Source organism: Callorhinus ursinus, unplaced genomic scaffold (assembly GCF_003265705.2).
Source record: "Callorhinus ursinus isolate GAN/ISIS: 27379988/994484 unplaced genomic scaffold, GSC_fseal_2.0 scaffold1, whole genome shotgun sequence".
Lineage (NCBI taxonomy): Eukaryota > Metazoa > Chordata > Mammalia > Carnivora > Otariidae > Callorhinus > Callorhinus ursinus.
Genome location: NW_027397063.1, coordinates 113968196 through 113994780, shown reverse-complemented (window position 1 = coordinate 113994780; position 26585 = coordinate 113968196). Strand labels below are relative to the sequence as shown.

Genomic DNA, 26585 nt, shown 5'->3' with positions numbered 1-26585 from the left:
GAACTCTGCTCTGCGCAGTGGGTCTGCCCAGCACCACAGAGAAGGGGCAGCCAGTGTTTCCGTGCGCACCGCCCCCCCGCCGGGAACTAGAAGGAGCTCGGAGTATGCTGCCCCAACCCTCCAGCGCATCTCCTGCCATCCCTGCGTGAGGGGGAAAGGCACCGAGGCTGAATGGCAGCAGCCGGGATGGCGCCGTGCTCCATTTTGCCACCATGGGGAGGCAAGAATGCCCGCTCTTCAGAGAGGGACTGTGACTTGAAGGGCAGGAGCCCCACACAAGTGCAGTGAGACACGCACACAGCAATACTACTGGTACGCTTGGTGGACAACCAGGGTGAGGCGGGCTCCCTCCCACCATGTGGGCATCTGAGCTGAGGGCCCCCTGGGCAGAAGGAGGCATGAGCCGGGCAGTCACTAAACTGCTCAGCCCCCCTTTTCCAGAAGGTGCCTCTTCATCCTCCTTCCACACAGCTGCACGTGGGACAGCCACCTGTGACAATGTGACCCTGCGCCACAGCCGTAGCTGACTGTCTAGGTTGGGGAGAACTCTGAACTGGAAACATGTGAAGTCAAGAGCCAGGCAGCCAACTGGTTTTGGTTTTTCTATTTATTTGTTTGCTTGTTTGTTTTGGCACATGGGACAGATATGACGTGAAAGCTGATCTTCAGAATAAAAGGAAAAAAATTGAAGCAAATCTAGAGAAAAGAACAGAGACACACAACAAAGGAAAACTCCTGACCACATTCATGTCTCTGGTTCCAGTTAATCCCAGACTCAGCGGCTCTCCTGCCTTGAACTCTCTGAGACGTCCTGTCTACCCTTACAACAAATTCCCTCTTCTGCTTGAGCTTGCATTGTTTTCTATTATCGACTGATGAATGACACATCCAGTGTCAATTTCCAACTACTTCCTCCTTTGCCCGCCTCTATTCTAGAGACTCTAAAACTAATTATGTGCTTTCTAACCTTCCTTGCAACTATGGTTGGCCATGTAATACAGCTTTGACCAATAAAATATAAGCAAAAGTCTTAGGAAGGGGCCTTTTCACCAACTTCTATTGTATATGGGGATGGTATGACAGCCATCTTGCAATTATGAGAGTCAAGCATGAGAACAAAAGTCAACCCACTGAAGATGGCAAAAAAGAAAAACTGAGTTTGGATTTCCAATGGCATGATTTTGCTGCTAAACCAAGGCCATCAACTGTCACCTCTTCTGATGTTACAATACAAATGAACCCCTATTAACCTATTCTAAATCCATGTATAGCCAATGGGTTCCTTAGCGAAATATTTGCAAACAAGAGTTCTGGGTAACAGAAGAAAGAAATCTCCAGACTGGACCTGAGGTGGCCAGAGCAGTGAAAGAGCTAAGTGCGGGGATGCCCCGTAAAAAGAAAAGCAGCAGGGGAGAGGGTCAGATATACTACCTGAGTGAAGTATGGCTGGGAGAACAGAAAAGCACAAATAGCCGGGGGGCAGGAACAAGGAGACTGAACTAGATAGTGACAGGAGGGGCTCTGCTTGGGAAATCTGTGCAGAGGATGGTTTCAGAACCATGACAAGGCCCTGAGGCCACAGAAGGACCCCTCCTCTGATGGCAGAGACATCTCTCCCCTGACATGCAGCTCAGAAGGGGGAGTTGAGCTTGGACTAGGTAGAGAGTTATCAACATTAGGTGAAGGGGTCAGTTCTAGGAGAGAGGTGCTTCGTGAGTAGGTGACTTCTCATCATACTAGTTTGTCTGACAACCTCATCAGAGGCAGTTAATTTAGGAAGAGGGTATTGGCCAGCAAATTATGTCTGAGAACGCATGAAAAGAGCACAAGCTTTGCATTGCACTGCCTGGCCAGGGCTGAATCCTCCCCCCTGCCCCACCCCGGCTCTTACAGGGTGTGCTCTGTGGACTCCTCCGGCCTGTTCCATCATCTGTCACATGAAGATGGGGGGAAGCCAATGTCTGCCTTGAAGGGCAGTAGTGATGTTTAAATGAAGTAATAAGCCAAGTATCAACCAGGTGCCGGCCCTTAGACAGTGTCTGGTGTTAGTGTGAACCTCGTAACACTGCCCCTCAGGACAACAGGGGCATCTTCAGCCTGGAAAGAGACAGGCTGCATCCTCATCATTCTTTTCTCTCTCTTTAGAGAGTCTCACTAATGAGACCACTGCCAGTGAGTCCCAGAGAATCAGAGGAGATCCTCACAGAGAAGAGGTCCAGGGGCCCCGAGGTCTGGCTGGGAAGAGGGACAGACCTACCATCTCCTCCTGGGAGGCGATGAGCCTGGCTTGTTCCTGGAGCTGGGCGCGGAGAGCACTGATCTGGCACTGGGACTGGGCAGCTGCTTTCCTCTGATCCTGAGACAGGGAGGCCTGGAGCCTCTCGTTCTGCTCCTGCAGCTGGTGGGCACAAGAGACTCAGTCAGTCAAATGTCGCAGGGACCTCTGAGTGCCCAGTAGCTGCAGGGCCTGCACCTGTCGGCAAACCGCTGACCGCGGTTTTACCTGAAGCGGGGTAGGGGGTTTCCAGACCTGGGCAGGTGGCTTTCTAACAAGATGGACTACTTTCCAGTTTGGGGACATTTTCAAGCTGTGCTTGAGGGGAAGCAAGAATTGGAGGCAGGCCCCTAAGATCAGGGCAAAAAGGCTCTCTGTCTAGCGTGACCACCCACTGAAGGACAGTCAGATAACCTGAGGCCATTCAAGAGTCATCAAACGGTGTTTTTAGGTAAAAACAAAAGGTGAAGAAGATATGGTCCCATGCTGTTGTAAGAGTAGAGAGAAAATGAGGCTGTTTCTATTTGCATAAAGAAACTCTAGGAAAATACACAGGAAAGCAGTACAAGTTGTCAGCCACGGGGTGGGTGTTGGGAGCAGGTGGATGGAGATGGGGGGAGAAGTGAACCCTAATATATTTTAGTACATTGTACTGAGTATGCCTTAACAGCTTTCTTCTGCTTTTGGAATAAATTAAACTCTATTTCCTATTTTAAGACGTTTCAAATAAAATAAAACCGTCAGATGGGAATTACTGGAAATGGGGGCGTCTATCACGCACCGGCCTCTGATCTGAGCACTTTCATCTTCTGCGCTTTCTGCCAGCAGCACCCGGGGTTCTTGTTAATCAGCTTCCTCCTCAACTTGCTTCCTCCTCAGGGGCATTTTCAGAGAAGCTGTTTTGTCATCCTGAGGCCTGCTGCTCTCTGTCCCCTGGTCTCAGTATCGGAGACCCTCCATATGGGCGCCCCCCGAAGGATGGCTGAGGCTCTCTCCTGGGTGGGGTGTCAAAGGGCCCAAACACGAAATGACCAGGCAATGCATCTGAGGTTTCCAGCACAGGTCTCCGTGGAGGGCCTGAAGGGGTCCCTGCTTAGGGGACCACACAGTAAAGCAGGTGTTGGGCTCAGAAGAAACGGCCCGGAGGCCCCTACTCCTGGCTAGGGAGGCTACTGTCCGCGCAGCTGACCCCTTCTGTGGATTGACCGGGGCCAGCCGCCAGGAACACTATCAGCAACGAAGTACCAGCCAACCAGTTTGAGGGGGGTAGTGGTGGAGGATGGGGATGCTGCAGGGTAAGAGGAGGTCTCAGGAAACCCAGCCCCCCCAGACCACCCGAGCGGAGTTACCTCTCGCTTCTGAGCTGCATGCTCTCCCTGAAGTTCCTTCATCTTTCTCTTCCATTCTGCTTTCTGAAAAAGATAAATGTTGTCAAATGGGCCTCTGGATATTAGAATATGTTATAAAGCTACAAGAATTAAAAAGTACTGGCTCATGATTAGGCAGAGTAGTGAAAAGAATAAAAAGCCCAGACAAAGATGGGGGTGGGAAATGGAATCTTTGTCTGGGGGAAATAGATTATTGACAACTAGAGTTCAAACAGGTGGTTAACTGCCTGGAAAAAAAATATATGAGCTTGAATCTTTATTTCATATCTTAAACCAAAATAAGTTTTAGGTGGGTCAAAGATGTAAACTTAAAAAAAGGAAGTGACATCAGTAAGATGGTGCCACTGGAGATTCCTGCTCTCAAACCACCCACAGATGAGGATTCCTTTATGGGAACCCAGGAATCCAGCTGAGAGTTCCTAGTACCTAAAAGGAGCAAACAAACAAACAAACAAAAAACAACAAAACCCCGAAAATAGATGTATTCCAGAGAAGTTTCACTTTATCTGCATCAGCTCTCTCCAAGGTGGCACAGCTCAGTGCCAAGAGAGACACCCCTCAGCCCACAGTTTTTCCCACGGAGGAAAGTGAGAGCGAGTGAGCACCCGCTGCCCCGACCTCACAGGATGCTGCCCAGGAGGCCCAATTCTGTCCCACCCCTCTCAGAACTGAGGGACAGGGCAGAGCAAATCAGCCTGTGCTGTTGGCACAGGGATCTCAACAACCAGCCACAGCTCCAACTGGCTGGTTTGTGGACACCAGAAGGTGTAAGATGAGAAGTATTTATATGCAACCGATATTAAGTTGTTATCAGCTTAAAATAGACTGCTGTAATATCAGATGATTTATGTAAGTCTCACACTAACCACAAAAAAACCTATAGCAGATATGCAGAAGATGAAGGAATCAAAGCATACCACTACAAAATAAAATCATCAGGGCGCCTGGGTGGCTCAGATGGTTAAGCATCTGCCTTCGGCTCAGGTCATGATCCCAGAGTCCTGGGATCGAGTCCCGCATCGGGCTCCCTGCTCCTTGGGAGCCTGCTTCTCCCTCTGCTTCTCTCTCTCTCTCTCTCTCTCTCCCTCCCTCTGTCTCTCATGAATAAATAAGTAAAATCTTAAAAAAATAAAACAAAATAAAATAAAATCATCAAATCGAAAAGGAAGGCAGCAAGAGAGGAGGAAAGGAACAAAGTAACTACAAAACAGCCTGAAAATAATTAACAAAATGGCAATAAGTAAGTCCTTACTCACCATTAATTACTTTAAATTTAAATGGATTAAGTTCTCTAATGAAAAGACATAGAGTGACTGAACGGATTAGAAAAACAAGATCCAGCTACATGGTGCTTACAGGAGACTCACTTTAAGGCCAAACATATGCTGAAACTGAAGGGATGGAAAAAGATATTTCATGCAAACTGTAACCAGGAGAACAGGGGTAGCTATACTTCTATCAGGCCACAAAGGCTTTAAGTAAAAAACTGTTACAAGAGACAAAGAAGGTCACTATATAGTGATAAAGGGGTCAATTCATCAATGTAACAATTGTAAATATATAAGCATCCAAAATCAGAGCACCTAAATATAGAAAGCAAATATTAATACAACTGAAGGGAGAAATAGCAATACAGTAAGAGCATGGGACTTCAATGGCCCACTTTCAACAATGGATAGATCATCCAGACAGAAAACCAAAAGGGAACACTAGACTTGAACGTCACTATAGACGAAATGGACCAGATAGACGTATACAGAATATTCCATCCAAAAGGAAAACCACCTATGGAATGGGAGAAAATCTTTTGCAAACCACATATCTGATAGGGGGTTCATATCCAAAATATAAGAAACTTCTACAGCTCGATAGAAAAAAAAAAATCAATGGACAAAGGATCCGAATAGACATTTCCCCAAAGAAGGCCTACAACATCATTAATCAGCACAGAAATATAAATCAAACCACAATGAGATATCATCTCACACCTGTCAAGATGGTTATTATTAAAAAAAAAAAACATAACAAGTGTTGGTGAGGATGTGAAGAAAAGGAGATCCTCATACACTGTTGATGGGAATGTAAATTAGTGTAGTTATTATGAAAAACAGAGTGGAAATGCCTCAAAAAATTAAAAACAGACTTACTCATTTCCCCCGGATATCTCCCATGTATACATAAGATATATTTGTTAATAAACTTGTTTTTCTGTTATTAAAAAAAATTAAGGGGCGTCTGGGTGGCTCAGTCAGTTAAGCATCTGACTCTTGGTTTCAGCTCAGGTCATGATCTCAGGGTCCTGGGATGAGCCCCACATTGGGCTCTACACTCAGCATAGAGTCTGCTTGTCCCTCTCCTCCTGCCCCTTCCCTCTCTTACCCATGCCCTCTCTCTCTCTCCAATAAATAAATAAATAAATATGTAAAATCTTTTTTAAAAATCAAAAACAGAACTACAATATAATCCAAAACCCCACTTCATGATATTGATCAAAAAAAAAAAAAACCTGAAATCAGGATCTCAAAGAGATACTCATCCTCCCATGTTCATTGCAGCATTATTCACAATAGCCAAAATAGGGAAACCTAATAATCCATTGAGTGATGAGTAGATAAAGCAAACATGGTACATACATACACTGGAATACTATTCAGCCTTAAAAAAGAAGGAAACCCTGCCTCAACATGAATGAACCTAGAGGACATTACGTTATGTGAAATAAGTCAGACAAGAAAGACAAACACTGTATGATCTCACTTACGTGTGGGATCTAAAATAGTCAAACTCATAGAAACAGAGAGAGAATGGTGGTTGCCAGGGGTTAAGATGGGGAGGTTATGGTCAAAGGGTACAAGGTTTGTTATGCATGATATATTGTACACTTAAAATTTGCTAAGAAGGTAGATCTTATGTTGTGTTACCACCACACACACACAAAGAAAATAATAATAATAATAATAATAATAATAATAATAATAATAAAGAGGGTGGGAGGAAACTTTGGGAGGTGATGGATATGACTGTGGCCTGATGGTTTCAAGGGTAAATACTTATCCCCGAACTCAATGAATCATGTACATCAAATATGTACAACTTTTTACACGCCAATCATACCTCAACAAAGAGGTATGTATGAATGAAGGAATAAATAAATAAGGCCATAAAGGCACTAAAAAGAAACACAAAAACATTTTCTTTTTAAACCTCAGAGTAGCCATAAACAAAAGATTGATAATTTGATCATTTTTACCACATAAACATTATTAATTTCGTATGACCTAAACCACAATCAACAAAATTGAAGGAACAATGTTGTGGGGTAAATAACCACAAGAACAGGGGCGCCTGGGTGGCTCAATCGGTTAAGCGTCTGCCTTCCGCTCAGGTCCCTGGGACTGAGCCCCGCATCTGGCTCCCTGCGCAGCGGGAAGCCTACTTCTCCCTCTGCCCTTCCCCCCTGCTCATGCTCTCTCTCTCTCTCTCTCTCTCTCTGACAAATAAAGAAATAAAATATTTTTAAAAAATAAAATAAATAACCACAAGAACAAGAAAGAGTTGGGTTAAGTTCTATACGTCATAGAAACTCTCAAATTGGTAAGGAAATCCATAGAAAATGAGGCAAAGGATGAGAACAGAGGTCATAGAAAAAAAATTAGTTTTTCTTAATGTGAAACTTGTAAAACATCAAGCAGTAGAAACACTTTGCTGCTGTCAGTTAGACGTTAAGCTCTCTCTTAACAATCGTAGAGAGCAGAAACAGAAGCACAGCCTGATTGAGGGACCAGGCCCTTCCTTGTCATGGAGCGATCAGTGATGCAGACCATATGTAGCTGGACCGTCGTAACATTCGTCCAGTGCTGGCCAGAGCCACCGCCTGCCAGCTCAGGAGAGCAGACTCGGCTCCAGCCTCTTCAACTCCATATCCAGGGGCCTCACAGTGGCAGCATGAAATCGGCCAGGGTGGGAAATGTCATGCTACAGAAAACAGCAACTGCTACAGATTAAAGCTTTGTTAGGCCCAGAGAGTGACTGTTAGATATTTACCATCACCCACGAGACCCACCCCAAATACCTTCAAACAGGAGACTATCACACTTGCTAAGAGTTGTTTTCAACTGGGTTGGAATCAAAATGAGGGTAAACGTACCCAGTAAGGGACATAACTGTATGTGTTTTGGAAAGATCCCAGGCAAACCTGATGTTGCACCCACGTGTATCACCAGCCTCACGTGAGAACCCTAAGAATCCGATCCCATGCTTTCGTGCATTGGCAGAAGGTCTGCAAAGATAAAACCTGATGTCTTCCAACTTCCATAAAACCACAGAGCAAAACAGAGAAACTTTATTGAAAGCAACATGGCTGGCTGTGGGGAAATGAGCAAGAGCTATCAGCTCACCTGAATGTCCAGCTTCTCCCTCAGGGCCCGGAGCTCCTGAGTCTGCCTGAGTCGCTCCTCAGACTCCTCATCCCGCAGTGACCCGAGATTGGACTCCATCACACTGTGGGACTGCAGCGCCTGCAGTTTCTGAAAAGCCAGGACACGGTCTTATTCAGATGAAGATCTAATCTTGATGTCATCTTTTATACCTTGAGCAACGTCAGAAGGGCATACCTTACCCCAAACTCCCGCTTGTCCTCGCCAGACATCTCCGTGCCTGCGCATACTCACACAAGTCTGCACTCCCCTCCATGAGGGTTCCCCTGAGAGCTCAGTGCTTACTCAGGAGAAACAGGTGCCCCGTGGACGAACAGAATTCGAGAGTAGAATGTCAACTGCACTGAAATCCGGCTGTACCCCAAACCCAGAGCTCGCCAGACATTTCTGCCCCCATTTCCTCCTCAGTCTCGAATAGGCTGAAGAGAATCAGACTCTTAGAGGCTTTGGGAGAGTCTCATGCACTCTGGACCATTCCCTGAGGACTCCCGTCCCTCCTCCCACCAAAAAATGCTGGCTGTCACCAAGACGGCATGCCTTTGCCTGGCTTGGAGTGGTGTCGCCAATACCTAGCGATTCCTGAGCTAGCAGTGTGTCATCTGAAGGAAAGGGCACAGAAAAGGGGATCCAAGAGGAGGGGTCTTGCCACCTATGGTTATATTTTTTTAAACATATCACTGCTGCAGCCACAAAAGTAAATTATCTCCATCTCTATCACTACACAAAACCCATAAGCCCCCTATTAAAGCTTTAAAGAACGGCAAGTCCCTGAGTTTAACTTGTTATCTTTCTTGCTCAGCTTTAACTCTTCTCAACTGCTAAAGCAGTATTGGGTATAAATGTTAACCATTTCTAATTGAGTATTTTCATAGAGTCAAATGCTTTTTTAAGTGGATGCGCAACCCTCGGCTTCTGATGTGTCATTTTTGTCTTCACACTGATGCTCAGACAACCAGAGAGCAGGCTCTCTCGGCATTACAAACCTTCATGGCAATTTCCATTCAACTAGGGACTCCTTTGGCAGCTGGATTTACCCTACATCTTACCTAAGGTTATTTCTGCAGCCAGGTAACTTGGCCAAAGTAAGCTCACAGGTTTTTGTATCAAAGGGAAAATTTTGAGGAGCAACATCTTCGAGAAGTATTTCCCTCTCACTGGCCCTCCTAACAGCAAGGGGAATCTTGTCTTATGTAATGAGATGGACGGGCTTACAGTGTTATTCACACTTAATGTAAATGAAATCTTATCTCTTTCTCCCCCAAATTAGGAAAAAAAGCTAACAAAATAATTATCCAAATACACTGAGAAGTGCGTATCCAGTTTGGTTCCTATAATAAAAGTAAAATATAAAATGTCACTTGAGAGGAGATGGAGGAGACATACAGACACAAAAACACAGCATAAACAATCCTATAAAGGAAAGACCAAAAAAATGATGTTCCAGTTTAGGAAAATGGTGACCCAAGTTAAAAAGAAACCATGGATGGTAAGAATTATGTCCTCATTCACCAAAACTTAGAATTTCTGAACCAAAGTAAGCCTCCAACCTTTGCTGAGGAGGTTTCTGAACAACAAATCCAAATTCAAATCAGTATCTATCTATCAAATGTCTAGTCAGCTCGCACCATGTCAGGGGAGGAGTGGGAGTCGGCAGGGGCGTGGGCAAGCTCAGGAATGAGGAGCAAGGAGCCGGTAAGAGCATGAGCTCCATGTGGGGGAGCAGCGTCTTGTCTCCCACATATCGTCCCTGACCACACTGCAGGAACATTTAGGGTGGGAGGGCTTGGGCCCCTACAGATAACCATACATGCACACACCCCACAGCCTTCCCTATCCCTGGCTTCCCATCGCAGATTGAGATGATGGATCACCTAAGACTCCACTCATATCCCATGACAATCTCCCTCTGGAAAAGTTCTCCAGGTGTTTCTTTAGCAAAATGTAGAATGATTGTGAGAAATGCTACCAGCAGTTCATTTTCAAAAACAAGAGAAGATTCTCCTTGATGTTAGAAGGACCAACAAGAGCTAAATATATTCTGAAAATATTTCTCCTCCAAAACATTTTCCCTGGTATGGTTTTAGTCAGAGAGGTTTATACGAGAAGATACAGTCCAGGGATAATAACCTTTAATAAGGTTTTCCTGAGTAACCTTGACAGTATACCCAGTAGAAAAGCAGAGGCTTTGAAGTTTAAAAAGTTAAGTTCAAATCCCAGGTCTACCCCTTAGTAGATGTGTGACCTTGAGCATGTTATGGGCCCTCAATGTCTTCCCCTGTAAAGGAGGAATGATAATAGTTTTCTTTTAAAGAACTTTAAAAAAGAAATAAGTAAACGAATAATGTACCTACTTTGAGAACGTTATGGTTGTTTTGTTGTTGTAAGGATTGAAAGTTATTGTAAATAAAGTGCCCCGCACAGAGGCTGGAAACCAGTAAATACAGTCAGTAAATCTTACTATTCCGTGTGATCTCTACAGACCCCAACAGAGAGCCTGGCAGGTAGGCAGCACTCAGCACATACTTGAGAAGTGCATTCATTTAAATTTTGCCTCATATCTTGTCCAGTGATGAAAGAAAGCCCTTTGCAAAAATAAAGATAATATCTAGGGAGTTCTTACTATATACCAGACAATGTTAAGTGCTGTCTCTGTGCTAATTTAACCCTTCCAGCAACCTATCTTACAGAAAAGAAACTGAGGCACAGGAAGGTTAAGTAACTCGCCTAAGGTCACACAGCCAATATGTGATAGAGCAGAGATTCGATCCCTGGCACTGGCCTCTGGTATCTGGCCTCAGTATATTAGCCCCCAGTGGCAGATGAAATAAAACTAGCACAAACTAAGAAATAAATATCGAGAATAAACAGTTTTTCAGCAAAAGAACTTTGAACGCCTTTTGTGTTGGGTACCTCTTCTAATGTAGAGTTGTGGTTGGCAACACTTTTAAATTCATCCCAAAATAATTTTTTTAGCTTGTCTATTTCCTCATATAGCTTGGCCCGCTCTTTTTCTTTCCATTCATCAAATTCTTTCTTAGCTTCTGTTTCCTTCTGACGGGTGATCTCTGCTTCCTGGAAAGAAAAGCAAGAACAATAGAATCATTAATTCCACATTATGGCAAATATTGACGGAAAAACTGCTGGGGGCCCTTGTCTGGGCAAGTCACTGTGGAGACCCAAAGCATATTCGTCCCACAGTCCCCATTGTTTGGACATGGAGGGGGCCAAGTCTTATCTAAACTGTAAAGTCCCTTGAAGATAGGGACCCTGTCTTTTGTCCCTCTTTGTATTCGTGGCAGAGCGGGCGCTCAGTAAATGGGTGCTGAGGAAATGAATGAAGAATGACTACATGAAGAAAGGGGTGAGGCAAGTTTACATACTTTCATTCTACAATTATCTACTAAGTACGTCCTCGAGACTGGACTTTGGAGTTTATCCAGTCTTTGTTCTCAAAAAAGCAAACCAGCAGGGTAGTGTAAGAAGTTAACATGCTGGTTCAAATGCCCTCACAGTGTGCTGAATAATGCAGGAGAGTGCAATTCTCGGCTCTACTTTTGGCCACACAGATCTGGAAAAATAGTTGAATTTTCCTTCCCAGCCAACCTAAGATCATTTGCCACACCCAGGAAGATGCCACCCTGGCGCTGACTCCCAGCTGCAGGAAACCAGCCAGACTTTCAGTCCTGTGGGAGACAGGTGCCTCCTGGGTCTCCTCAGTAGTCCACGACTGGGTCTCCCCAGAGGTTCCCCTCTGGGCCCACCTGCAACTGCCGCTGCCTCTCCGCCTCCCTCTGGGCTTCCAGCTCCCCTTGAGTCCATTTTAGCTTGGCCCGCAGCTCTTCCAACACCTCCTCCACTGGTTGTTCCTGCTTCTTCTGCTTCCCTGTAGGGTCCATGCAAAGACAGCGTGGCCAGTTTCAGTGAAAACATGAATGAAGTGTGGTTCCTCGCCTATGCAATCAGCCACACCTCATGCTGAGACCAGCTATGCCATTTCCATTGGACACTGACCGCAGGCAAGTGACATAACCTCCCCGACCCTCAGTTTCCTCAAGTTGGAAAATGGAGATAACAGCACCCAACTCAGACTGTTGTCTTGAAGGTGAAATGTGATAGTGCAAAATGCTTAGCATAATGCCTGGCCTGACAGTTCACTAAGCGTGAACTATTACTGTCACTGAAAATAACCATTTTGACAGTCCCGACACGCACAAATGTAAAGAAGAGATCGGTAGAGTAACATAAGCAGAATACCAAACAGCACGTGCACAGTGATTATTAATACAAAGTACCTATCAATGGATCCTGACAGCCATCAGAGAGGAGTTTAACATAGTGAAAATAACTGTAGTTTTAAGTTCACTTTGTTCAGAAATACAGGATAGTAGTAAGTTTCAAATGGAAAAAAAAAAGCAGCATGTATTATAAAGGAAACTTTCAGCCAAGGTTGCTGTAAGTGTATACTTTAACTTTTCTAAGATTAAAAAGAGAATGAATTATAAGAGAACATTCTAACTAAACCACATACTTACAAATCAAGAGTTACGGGTTAATGAAAAAGACACCAATTGTACTTGGACATTTGTTACTTTTTAAAGTACCTTTAGTGCCTATTAGACAGCACCATTATTAAAACCCGAAATGAGATATGGTTTTCCTCAGACTGGACTTTTTAGAAACAAGCAATTTTTAGATGCGGTAGAAATTAATTTGGGTTAACAAAGTGATATGAAAAAGGAGAGCAGGGGTATCCGAAAGGCCAGCTGCCTGAGAATAAAAAGATCATGAACATTAATTTAGCGAAAATTGCCCGAAGAACGTATTTTCCTTCTCCTTCAGCACTTAACCTTAAGAAAATAATAAGGAATATGCACAAAGATTTACATACAAGAATGTACATCAGGTGATTTGTAATAGGGAAATTTATGAGTAACCCATATAAAGTAGGAAGTAATTTAATTGTGAAATAAATTATGATAGCCACAGGATGGGATACTATTCAGCCATTAAAAATCATGTTTTCCAAGATGACTGAATAACACTGGAAATGTGATATATTAAGTGAAGATAAGCAACAGTCAAAACTGCATAGTATAGGACTATATACGTACACAGAAAAATAATGACAGAGAACACACCAAAATATTAACTAGGTGATATTGTCCATGGTTTTTATTTTTGCTTTTCTACCCTTCTGTATTTAAATTTTCCAGGTCAAGGGACACCTGGGTGGCTCAGTCCGTTAAGCGTCTGCCTTCAGCTCAGGTCATGATCCCAGGGTCCTCGATCGAGTCCCGTGTCTGGTTCCTTGCTCAGTGGGGAGCCTGCTTCCCCCCTCTGCCTGCCACTCCCCCAGCTTGTGTTCTCTCTCTCTCTTTGGCATATAAATAAATAAATAATCTTTAAAAAAAATCAACAAACTTTTTTAAAAAATAAATTAATTTAAAAAATAAATTTTCCAGGTCAAAGGCATCTTTTCCAATTTTTTATTGTGGTAAAATACACATAACATAAAATTTAGCATCTTAACCATTTTTAAATGTACAGTTCGATGGTATTAAATACATTCACAATTCATAATGTTGTACAACTATCACCAGCATCCACTTCCATAACTCTTTTCTTCTTATAAAACAAAAACTCTGTATGCTTTAAATAACTCCCCATGGACCCCCTCCCCCGGCCCCCAGCAACCATCACTCTACTTTCTGTTTCTATAAATTTGACTACTCTAGGTGCCTCATATAAGTGGAATCACACAGTATTTGTCCTTTCGAGACTCACTGACTTCACTTACCATAATATCTTCAAGGTTCATTCATGTTGTAACATGTTACAGAATTTCCTTTCTTTTTAAGGCTGAATCATATTCCCTTGCATGTATATACCACATTTTGTTTATGTATTCATCTGTCTACGGACATTTGGGTGCTTCCACATCTTAGCTACTGTGAATAATGCTGCTATGAACATCAGTATACAAATATCTCTTCAAAGACATGTCTTTTTATCAGAAAAATTCATTTAAGAAGTAGAAAATCTGTTTTTCTTTAGCAGCCTCCAATGCAGAACCAAGAAGAATTAGATATATAATAAATGCATAATAATTAGGTAAATGGTGCTGTTTTAAAACTCTAAGTCTGCTCTTTGAAAAGGAAATTTAAATGAAGAAAAATAAAAAAAAAGTTTTATTTAATGGGATTTTTATATTTATATGATTTATATTTTCATATTTATATTTATTTTATGTGTTAACAGCTATTTCTTATGAACCACAAATATGGATATAAAATATGCAAATCTCTTTATGTGGAAACATACAGCCTTGCTACTTGTTTTGGAATTTGAAATGGTAAAATTAAAGTGATTAAGTCATAATTAGCTCATGTACATACAAAAAGTCAAAGAACTGGTCTAACTGCTCCTTAACCCCATTTAAGCCCATTCATAGTTAGCATCAGAGAACAGCAGATTCATAGAAGGCTGGAAGGTAAGGACCCCTCAACGTCACAATCTGACTGCCCCATTCACAGCAAAGGCCACTGAGACTCAGAGGGGGTGCATTGACTGTGGTCACATAATAGGAAGGGACAAAGCTAACACTGAACTTACCTGTCTGACTCCCTTTTTCTCTACACACATGGTCAGAAACCCTCCCAGCTCCACATGGGATGGATCCCCTGTGGTGGATGGTGGGATCATCCCCTCCTCTACTGGATGATGAGGTCTGAGGGCAGCTGTGATGGTCTACGTGCCCCACACCCACTGAAAACCAGCCCAGACTCTTCCACGGTCCCAGGAGGGCCACCTGGACTCACCTCCTTCTGCCGCACCTGCATGCCGGCGCTGGATGTGGCCCCGGAGAAAGGTGGCATTCATGAATGTTTTGTCACACAGGTGGCACTGCACAGAAGGGAAACAGTGGTAAGTGCAGGATTACATCACCTGGCTCAACCTGGGGTTCTCCCAATATCAAAATCCCTACTTACGTGGGCTTTCGGGGCTGCTTCAGAAATGAAGAATTTGATCTGAACACTACCAGCGCCCTCGGGAGCTGTGAGCACTACCTAGGTATTTGAGGATACTAAGGAATTTTTGTTGGTTTTTCAAGGCATGATGATGGTAGTGCTTATATTTAAAAGCGAGAGTCCTTGCCTTTTAGAGATACATACTGAAATAGTTAGAGATAACACCATATGTCTAACACACTTCAAAAGTGATGTAGGCGAGGGGGCAAGCAGGTAGGGGAACATGTCCAAAAACACTGGCCATGAGTTGATAACAATTGGGCTGAGTGGTGTACAAATGAAGGTTCATTACACTACTCTCTCTTTTGTACATGTTTAAAAATTTTCACAATACAAAGTAAAAAAAAAAAAAAAAAGCCAACGTCCAGGGCCCACCCTAGGGTTGAGAACCACCAGAGCAGAGGAGAACAAATAATAGTATCTTTAATTCCGCTTCACTCTCCTCAAGCATTCAGACACTGCCAACCTATCATATCATCTTTTCACTGTAAAACCTCAAAACTTTTCCAACACAACTTTGCAGGCTGTTAATCCTACTCAATCAGACTAAGAGGGCAGATTATTTGCCATCTTTACACAAATGTGACAAAAATTGCCAGTTGTCCCCCCAAGACACATTTTCTCTCTTTCCTCAGTACCAAAACCCTGATTTTTAGCTGGTCATGAGGTTAATGAGAATAAACACTTTATGTGCCAGCCTCACTTGCCAGGTGTGGCCATGTGACTAAATTCTGGCCAATGACATGTAAGCAGAAGTGACTTATGCAACTTCTAGAAGGTGTCATTAAAGAGTCATGATGAAAGTATAGTAGCCACTCCTTCTGCTGACAACAGAACCCCAGTTTTCTTCTGGGGAATCACTCTGCCCCTTACTTTCCATCCATGGGCTTTGGTCCATCCCCAGCTCCACGGTGGGACATGTGACCTAGACCAGTCACAACCCTGAATTCCTGGGGACCTGTGAATGGTTCCCAGATGGGTAGGAGACCCAAACACAGCCAAATACAGGACATGGTGAAAAACTGGCTGGGTTTCTGGGACCAAAGTAGGCCTTCTATGATGCCAGCCTTGAACCCGGGAAAGTCAGATACTGGCACTGTTGGCCCAACTTGCAACCACACAGACAGAATCTTTCTGAGAATGGAACCCACACTTGAGGAAGAGTTGCCAACAGCTACAGGGACAAACTAAATTCTGGTGCCCATCATCTGATTCCAAGGACAAGCCACACCTGAGTCCCATCGGATCTCTGGATTTTTCAGTTAAAGTAGCCAATAAATTCTTTACTGGCCTAAGCCAAGTTAAACTGCTGCTCTGGCATTTACAACTGAAAGGGTTCTGACCCTTTGTATCGTAATTAACATTGTCTCAATTACCATTAGATCCATTTACATTGTATCATATGATTCCTTCTGTCCCACCTACCGCCAAACTATGACTTTCTTGAACACCTGAGCCAGCATGACTTGTGCCTGCCTCCTCAGAGCCTGGCCCAGGACCTGGCCACCACGACAATTCATCAAAGTGCAGTGGTCCCCAGGCCACACTAGCCATGCAGATGTGAATGTCCAAACGCCACTCTGGGTAATGAACTGTCACTTGGTTGAATGATGGAATCACTTTTCGGGAATGGGCCTGGCAGTACCAGTCTCTTGCTACAGACTGATTCTACACACACATACAAACACACACCTCTTACACACGCCTTTTTACATCACACTGCTACATGCACACACAAACCCTTCAAACATACACACTCACGCCCTCCATAAATACACACACCCTTACACACATATATATCCTTCATTCATCACACACACACACCGTAAATATATCTTTAGGTGCACACTTCACACACAAGCACACATTACACACCACACACTCTACATACATACATACACATACCACACACAGATGTATGTTCCAAACATTCACATGGTAGACACACATATCCACACTGTCCTTAAACATGCACATCCTCCACACATTCACACCTGCACTCCCTCGACATGCACCCTCTCCATAAACACACACACACATATGCACACATATCCTTCAGATACACACTTGCCACACACACACACACACACACAGGAGAACTTGCTGAGACAGCTCTAACATCTGCTCCTCACCCCAGTAAGCATGGCCCACAGCAACCCGAGGCCCATCCCGGTGGTGGTGCCGCCCAGGTGGCCCGGTGACTGGGCCCACAGCCCTCCCCCTCCCCACCCTGCAGAGATTCCTCACCGCGTGGTAGCTGTGGGTCCCTGTCTGCAGGAGCAGCTGCTGCAAGGTGCCGATCATCTTGCGACGCCGGCGGCTCTCCTCTCTCACGCCCTTGAGCTCATCAGCCTGGCGACCCAGCTCTTGCTGGCCAAGCTGCTGCTGGCCCAGGCTGGCCTGCAGCCGGGCCTCCAGCTGGGCGATGTTGGCACTCAAGCAATCCTGGCAGTGCAGCAGGTACTCGATGATGAGCTGGGCCAAGCGCAGCACCTTGAGCAGCACCGGGTCCACGGGCTGCCCACAGCGGCTGCACGCCTCCCGGTCCAAATTGCAGAAGGTGACCCCAGTGATGTTCTCCTGCAGAGTGGCCACGTCCAGCTCCCGCGCCACGCGGTCCACGTCCAGGGCGCTAATGCGCCTCCAGTCCACGCTCTCAGAGCGAGGCTGGAACTTGAAGGTAGGGAGCGGGTAGGCCCCAAAGAGGGAGCCACTGAGGCCTTCAGCGGAGGTAGCCGGGGACTGCATGGGCGGAGGAAGCCTTGGACTGACCACGGAGGGAGGGTGCCACCAAGGCCACGGCAGCAGGCACAGGAGCTGAGAGAGGGCCTGGAAAATAAGGAGAGGGTCCAAGTTGAGCAAGACGCATCTGGCTGCACATACAGTACACCTGGCCAGTGGGAGCCTCAGTGGGTGAGGGGAGGGGGCTGTGCAGCAGCTGTAGGACGCACGGGGTGCACTGACGCGGTGAGACCTGCAGAAGGCCAGGTGTGGGCTCTACAGTCGCACGGGTGTGGATTCAGATCGCAGCCTCGGGCAAGTTCCTTCACATCCTTAAGCCTTCTGTGCATACTGGGAGATCACAGAGCCTACTTTTCAGGCTTGTGCTTAGGAATGAGGCAAGTGAAGCACCCAGCCTAGTATCTGGCACATAGGAGGTCCTCCTGCTAGGAATGAAGCAAGTGAATCCCCCCTCCTCTGTGCCCCGCGTGGAAGTCCACGGCGAGAGTCCCTGCCAGAGGTCTTTGTCAGAGGGAAGGGTCAAATGTCTAAGTGGGTCCTTCTGCAACCCTATACTGACCTCAGGATAACGTCCAATAACTCGCCATGGGAGGCAGAGCCTCCTAACAACCACCACACCCCATCCTCTCCTCCTATCGTTACAAGATTATTGTGGACCAGGAGTCGGTTACTTTCCCCAGGTGCCCCAGCTGTAAAGTGTGATCACAGGACTATGCTTCCTCTGGTGGGATGTGAGTAAGATGATGGCCCCACTGCCAGGGGCTGCTTAATAGAGCGGCCATGTCTCTGCACACAGGCTCTGTTCAGTCCATGATGGTCTTTTTTTCAAACCTATTGGTTTAGAAAAGAGGTCCAATTTGTTCTCAAAAGACTCAGATTCTCGGGCACCTGGGTGGCTCAGTCGTTAAGCATCTGCCTTCGGCTCAGGTCATGATCCCGGGGTCCTGGGATCGAGCCCCGCATCGGGCTCCCTGCTCCGTGGGAAGCCTGCTTCTCCCTCACCCACTCCCCCTGCTTGTGTTCCCTCTCTTGCTGTGTCTCTCTGTCAAATAAATAAATAAAATTTAAAAAAAAAAAAAAAAAAGACTCAGATTCTCCTCTCCACTCTCTTGGCAGGCACAGAAATCGTTCTCTCTCTTTAAAGAGTAATTTGAATGTTAAGAAAAAAGAAAAAGAAGAAGATAGCAGGAGGGGAAGAATGAAGGGGAGTAAGTCGGAGGGGGAGACGAACCATGAGAGACGATGGACTCTGAAAAACAAACTGAGGGTTCTAGAGGGGAGGGGGGTGGGGGGATGGGTTAGCCCCGTGATGGGTATTAAGAAGGGCACATACTGCATGGAGCACTGGGTGCTATGCACAAACAATGAATCATGGAACACTACATCAAGAACTAATGATGTAATGTATGGTGATTAACATAACAATAAAAAATTTAAAAAAAATAAAGAGTAATTTGACAATAGCAATAGGATTTTAAAATGAACACGCCACTACTAAGAATTATAATTTATCCTACAGATAAACTTATACAGGTGTGCAAAGGTGCTGTGCAAAAACTGTCACGTAGTGCTGTTTGTAACAGCAAAGTATAAGAAAAAATACAAGAAAGTGAAGTACAAAGTACAACGGGGATACAAATGGTATCTCTATACAATGAAATACTATGCAGCTATTGATAAGAAGAAGGCAACCATTCATGCACTGATACAGAGTAATGCGTGTGTGTCTGTGTATACATATACATAGATACAAATATATACACACATAGCTACACATATATACATATATACACAGGTATTTCCGCATCTGTTTAAATTATAATATAATCACATATAATCATAATTGGCAAAAATAAAGATATGTACATCTCACATGTATCCATCTATATCTATCTACATATATCACATAGACATAGGTCTATAGACATATCTCACATTGGAATGGTTGCTTATGAGGAAGGAGGGGAAATAGGGTGTGAAACAGGGATAAATTAATGAATGGATGGTGCATGGGTAGGAGATGGATAGATAGACAAGCCTTACACAGACCGATGATGCTAATGACACATGCATATAATATATATACATATATATACACACATACATGAATGATTCATGTTTGTTGCTCATGTGTAATAATAGTGAAATAAAATACACTAATTTACGGTTCCTATATATGATTCATTGCCTATCATTTTGCAAGCATAGACTATGGTATTTCTAGAAAAATAATCAAGCTGTTAGTGATGGTTGCCTCTGGGAGTGGGAATGGAAGTCGGAAGACTTTGATTTTCCACTTTCCCCCTTCCTATACTATCCAAAGTCCTTCACATCGTCATCTATTACTTTTATAATTTTTATAGAAAAAATACAATTTCTGCCCTTGGGGAACTTCGAATCTGAACGGGGCAACAAGAAGGACAGGTGACCCTACTTAATCAAATTCTTTCCAGATCATGTGATTCAAACTTTTAAGTACAAGAGAAAGTCAGAGGGGAGAGAGGTCACTGACCTCATGAAGGGGAAAGGCCTCGTAGGTCTGCAAAGAGGGGCAGGGCCTCCAGGGAAGGTCCCTGACCTCCCTGAGCCTTCATCTGAGAAAGACCGCGATCGGCCTGCCCTACCTGCCCGCAGGGTGCCTGAGGGTTGGAGGAGGTGCAAGGCCAAGCACTCAGTAGTAACATCGGCCGCAGTGCCGCAAGTGCCAGCCTCCATGCCAGACACAGACTGACTCCACGTGCAAACCTGCAAGCAGTTATCACTATGCCCGTTTTACAAACAAGGAAACGGATATCTGGAGGAGTTAAGAGTCTTGTCCCCGATTGGGAGGCCAGAATTGAAGCACAGTTGGAGGTGCACCTGGCTCCAAAGCTCGTGGACTCTGAATATTGATTCTTGAAGCTATTTGTCCTAAAACTTGGCTTTGATCAGGTCATGACCCCTTATCCCTCAAACTCACTCATTCATTCACCCAGTGCCCCCCCATTTACAGCATGCCTACTCGGGCCAGCCCCTGTGCCAGGCATTGGGGCTACCGTGGTATATGAACCCCACACCCGCCCTGCACCCAGGAGCTCAGCGTGGCCCCTTGTTGCCACAGCACCATGTCCAAACCGCTTGGCCTGGCCTTGAAGGCCGGGCGCAGGCTGCCACTGACCCACCTTTTCCATTGCAGCTCCCACGCTTCCCTTTCTCAGATACTCTTCCCCCAAACAGACACCAAAACCAAAACGAGCTAGCCACCTGCACTCCCATCATGGCCGTGACAAGACCAGCCCATTGCTACTTCGCGTGTTATGTTATTTAAACAAACCAAAAAAAGGAGATGGGAGACATGATACTTACCATGCTCAGCTCCAAGCTGCAACTGTGTCTCTGGGGCCTCAGAGACAATTGCCACAACAAGCTATACCTTGGAGCAACAGCAGGTTACCAGGCATGCTGTGGGCAAGGGTAACAGGACACCTGCTTCCTCTCCTCCCCGCTGACCGGGAGCTCACCTAGAACTCACTGTTTAACTATTTAAGCTTTGGCCTCAGCTATGTGCCCATAGTCCTGTCTCTAATAGTAAGGCTAAGAATGCTCCATCGGCTACTCTCTCAGCTTCTCCCACTTTTTTGAAAGTTCCTTCCAGCCTCTTCCTTGAACAGTTACTATCCTTTTACCCTTCCTTTAATATGGGGGAGGAAGGAGGGGAAAGAGGGGGTGTGGGCAGTGCCCCCGTGATATTCTGCTGTTCATTCATGACCCATCTCTCCCTGCACACTCTCCCTGATGACGAGCTCACACACATACCCACAGCTTCAGCGACCAAAGGCCTGCTTTAGGCTGAGCCTCAGCCACTCCCAAATCTCTTTCTTGCTGGCCCATCTCTCTCTTGGGACCTTTAGATCCAGCCTTCCAATACTGAGTATACCAGAAATTGCAAATCCAGATTCTCCCAGGGCCAGGAAGGTAGTATTAAATGCAGGAAATGTGCCAGGTATAAGAAAAACCACAGTACAAGCTTGATGATAAAGGGCAATTGATCCCCTACCTTAGTGTCCAAGATACAATTAGGCAGCAGTTCTCAAAGTGTGGTCCCTGACCAGCAGCATCAGAGCATCAGCATCAGCAGGGAATTTGTTAAAAATGCAAGTCTCCAGATTTACTGATTCAGAACCACTGCAGTAGGGAATGTTGGGGATTATGGCAAAGGGGGAGTGCATGCCCCATTTAGAAGGGGCAGCCACCTTGAGGCACCTGGGGGGCACAATTAGTTGAGTGACTGACTCTTGGTTTTGGCTCAGGCCATGATCTCATGGGTCCTGGAATGGAGCCCTGGGTCAGCTCCGCGCTCAGAGGGAGCCTGCTTGAGATTCTCTCCCTCTGCCCCTCCCCCCACCTTGTGCGCAGGCCCTTGCTCTCCTCCTCTCTCTCTAAAATAAATAAATAAATCTTAAAAAACAAAAACAAAACAAAGGAAGGGGCAGCCACCTCTGGGCATCAGCCATATGGGAATGGATTTTCTGTGTTCCTCACTGGCTAATTCCAAATTCACTAAAAAGATATTCAAACACCTTTATGAACTGTTTTTCAAACTACCTTTCTAGCTGCATCTCCCACTTACAATATTACTTGCTGTCCACAGGTTCATATCTCTGGGCTATTTACTTATGTGCACTATTTTTAAGTGTTTCATAAAGAATAACTCATGTAATCCTCAGAACAATCCCTCAAGGAGGTACTAATATTATCCAAACCACAAAGAAGTAAAGAAGCTTGCCCCAGATGCAGGAGGCAAAATCCAAAACCACGCAGCCTGCTTACGGAGTCTGAGCTCTTAGCCACTATGCCACGCTGCCTACCGGTATAGATGGACCTCCACCACCTCCCCCTGCTCCTACTGCAGGTGAAAGAGTGCCCGCTTCAAGGCCTTGCTCACACCTGACAGCCACCATAAATCGCTCCTAGGCCCACAGTCAAAATGCCCTGCCTCTGCCCTGGGCTCAGGGGAGCACAGAGTGTACACTCCTTTGAGCGCCTCGCCACACTCCGGTCTGTATCGGGGTAACTATGCAACATTCATTTATTCACCGCATCAACAAATGACTCCTGAGCCCCTACCAAGTGCCACGCACCACGACTGGCACTCAGAATTGATGGTGACCCAGGCAACAGTCCCTACCATCATTAATAAAACTAGTTACCAGCTCTGCACATACAATTATAAGGCTTTCCATGCACTATCCCACTTAGCTCTCACTACAACCCAGTGTATAGGTGAAGAAACTTAGAGGTGACCCAAGAGGGCAGATGACTTCCCACAATCATACAACTAGTAGTAAATGATGGTGTCTGGCTCCAGACTTCTCCAGAAAGACAGAAAAATAGACAGATATGACCACACACAGAGTGGTATGTGCCAGGGCAGCAGCTGGGACAGGGTGCAGTGGTTGTACCACGGAGAGACCATACCAGGACATTCCTGTCTCCGTTCTCCTCCAAGTCCCCCAGCTATAAGTTCCGCAAGGGCTGAGACCATGGCTTATTCATTATCTGTTGTATTCTAGCCCCTAGCGTATTACTTGCAGCCCAGATTGCTATTGACCTGAGCAGAATTATCAAAATCTTCAAATATCTGCCTCAAAAGTCTATATTCTTGGGGATTTGGAGAAATGAGCCTATGAACCAGCAAGAATTAGAATAAAGAGTAAGAAGAGAGTTGGGAGTCCTTAATTTGGACCCACTGGAGAGAAATGCCATTCAGACTTACTAAAATGCTGGATTTGTTACCATGTGTGTCCACAGCCTGATCCCACCGCTGCTAATGAAAGCCTAGAGTGCAGGAGCCCTTGTGGATGGGCTCAGGCTCATCAGCGAGAAGCCCCAGAGCCCACATTGACCATCAAGATACGGCTGCAGCCCTGAAACCCTCACGTTTACACTCTGAGCACACTCTGTAAACACTGAGGATGGTAGCCCCATTCCCAGTTATACAGAATTCTGAATTAGGGATCTGAGTTCATGTGGTCTTTCTGAACGCCAGAAGCGTCACTCCTGTCTTCCACTAGAACCCCCAGGTTCTCAGAAGTCTTAGGGCTCTGGAATCCAAAGGTGAGCATAACTGGGGGAATTTGAAGATTATGATAGCAGCCATCACTGATTAAGTTTTTGTGTGCCAGCCTTTAAAAGTACTATTTCTAGCCATCGTACAACCTTGTATGTAGCTGATTTGCCTCATCTGATAAACGTAGAAACTGAGGCTCAGAGAACTTAAGGGACTGGCCCCCGGTCACTCAGCTCCTAGGTAATGAAGCCAAGATTCAAGTCAGGTTCTGCCTGACTCCATAGCTTTTGAATTTTGCCCATCTACCTCCCAATGATGATGATGATGACAGAGAAATTACTTCCCACCATGGAAATGACAGTACCTGAGATTTCTTGACCAAACCGCATGAACTAAAACTTTACAGCAAATCACAACAGGATCAGTGCCAGGGACCTGAAATTCCCTTTGTATCTCCACAGAGCTTAGCTGAACAGGATGCAACTCCGCAGCTAGACTCCAGGTTAGGATGGCAGGAGACAAAGCCCAGGGAGAGTGCGGCAGGTTACCTGGAAACCACACACCCCAAAGGGCAGTCACACTGTGCTTCTCCAGGCATCAGCAGACTGCCTTCCCCACATCTGGGAGTAGAAACACAAGGCAGCATTAGGAAATCCAAAGCTGTGTTAACCATCTCTGCATGTTTTGATGGGGTCCCAGGAAGCTTCCCAATCTTAGACCAATGCCATGAATTAGTAGGACCCAAAAGAATAACATTTATGCTAGCATTCTAAATTTGCTTCATTGTTGAAGAGATGGTTTCTACCTGGGGCAATCCCACAGCCAAGAAAGAAAGCCCATCTACCACCCTTGCTTTGCACACCCCCAGTGATGGGGTGTTCACCACCTCACAAGGCAGCCATCCCACGGCAAAACAGCTCCCAGAGAATTTATGGTTCTTCTGAAACCTGCCCACCTATAATCCGTCAAAGATAACTTGGGCAATAATCAACTAAACAACTGATCTTTTTAAATTCTGATTTTTTCATATCAATGGACAGCTAGATTATACCACCACAGCTGCCACCTTACTGTCTCTTTTGCTTCCTCAAGAATGCAACCAAGAGGAGCAGTTAGGGGAACCAAGCTACCGAGGCAGCTTCCAGGCAATCATGGACAAGCCTGCCCTGGCTCCCCGAGCTAGCCTCAGCAGTACCTGCCCTGGGGAGCCCAGGCTTGTCATTAGGGCTAATTGTTGTGGCTGCCAAGGAAACCGTCACACAGTTTGCAAACAGGCTATGCACACACAGTAGGCAAGGGAGCCCTACACATCCCAAAAGAGAGGAGAGTGACTCAGGCGCTCTCCTGAAACACCATCATTACAGATCTTCGATTTATTCTCTGATTCTGTTGTTTTCTAAAGAAAGGTGTACCCTTTCCACTCCTTCCTGCCCTTCATGGGGTTTGCACCCATTGCCGGGACTATCAAGTGGCACACAGCTCCCCCTCCAGCTGGCTTCCATTCCCAGTAACTTTAAGGAGGTCTGTTTTGTTTTGTTTTGTTTTTTTGAGTATAGTTAACACACAATGTTATGTTAGTTTCAGATGTACAACTTAGTGATTTGACAAGTTTATACTTTATGCTATGTTCACCACAAGTGTAGCCACCATCTGTCCCCTTACATTACTACTACAATATCACTAACTGTATTCCTTATGCTCTGCTTTTTATTCCAGTGACTTACTCCCTCCAGAACTGGAGGCCTGGATCACCTTCTAAGAAGGTATTTTTAAAAGACAGCACCAACAGGTTGGTCAAAAACCTCTCTTAAGAATTCTTAATCTCAGGAAACAAACTGAGTGTTGTTGGAGTGATGGGGGTGGGAGGGATGGGGTGGCTGGGTGATAGACATTGGGAAGGGTATGTGCTATGGTGAGCGCTGTGAATTGTGCAAGACTGTTGAATCACGGATCTGTACTTCTGAAACAAATAATGCAACATATGTTAAGAAAAAAGAAAAAGAAGAAGATAGCAGGAGGGGAAGAATGAAGGGGAGTAAGTCGGTGGGGGAGACGAACCATGAGAGACGATGGACTCTGAAAAACAAACTGAGGGTTCTAGAGGAGAGGGGCGTGGGGGGATGGGTTAGCCTGGTGATGGGTATTAAAGAGAGCACATTCTGCATGGAGCACTGGGTGTTATGCACAAACAATGAATCATGGAACACTACATCAAGAACTAATGATGTAATGTATGGTGATTAACATAACAATAAAAAAATTTTTAAAAAAAAACCTCTCAAGTTTTTGCCACAAAAGAATTTTCTTTAAACTAAAAATCGGAGCTAGGGCTTTGACTGGCATTGCTTAGGAATATTTCAGAGGGGAAGACTACAAACTGACGTGACCTGTCTTCCCAGGTGCAGAACTGTCAAAAATCGGCACTGCTTTTCACATCTGAAAGATATGAGTTTAGAATATACTGCTGTTTTCTTTCCCATGGAGGAGTCATTGGTTTTTGGTAGACTTTCTCTATCTTCAGCCACCGGACCCCCCCCCCCCCCCCCGCACCTCCGCCCTGCCACAAAATCCTCCCTAGAGGTGCATGGCCTAGCAACAGCTGCCATTGCAGGTAATTAACCACCCCCCTACACCCCCACCCCCGTCCAGGACTGGCCCTCTCTGAAA

General features: G+C 45.3%; 1 protein-coding gene across 1 annotated transcript in view; it reads right to left on the bottom strand.

The window, feature by feature from the left end:
- Positions 1-26585, bottom strand: part of LOC112831453 (cilium assembly protein DZIP1L) — an 81379-nt gene that overhangs the window by 13993 nt on the left and 40801 nt on the right. Inside the window, exons 6-12 of the mRNA XM_025881764.2 lie at positions 17375-17956; positions 14918-15002; positions 11861-11982; positions 11010-11171; positions 8061-8189; positions 3625-3687; positions 2258-2398 (exon numbers count right to left, since the gene is read on the bottom strand). Of these exons, the coding sequence (XP_025737549.2) occupies positions 2258-2398; positions 3625-3687; positions 8061-8189; positions 11010-11171; positions 11861-11982; positions 14918-15002; positions 17375-17956 (1284 nt within the window). The remainder of the gene's footprint in view (positions 1-2257; positions 2399-3624; positions 3688-8060; positions 8190-11009; positions 11172-11860; positions 11983-14917; positions 15003-17374; positions 17957-26585) is intronic.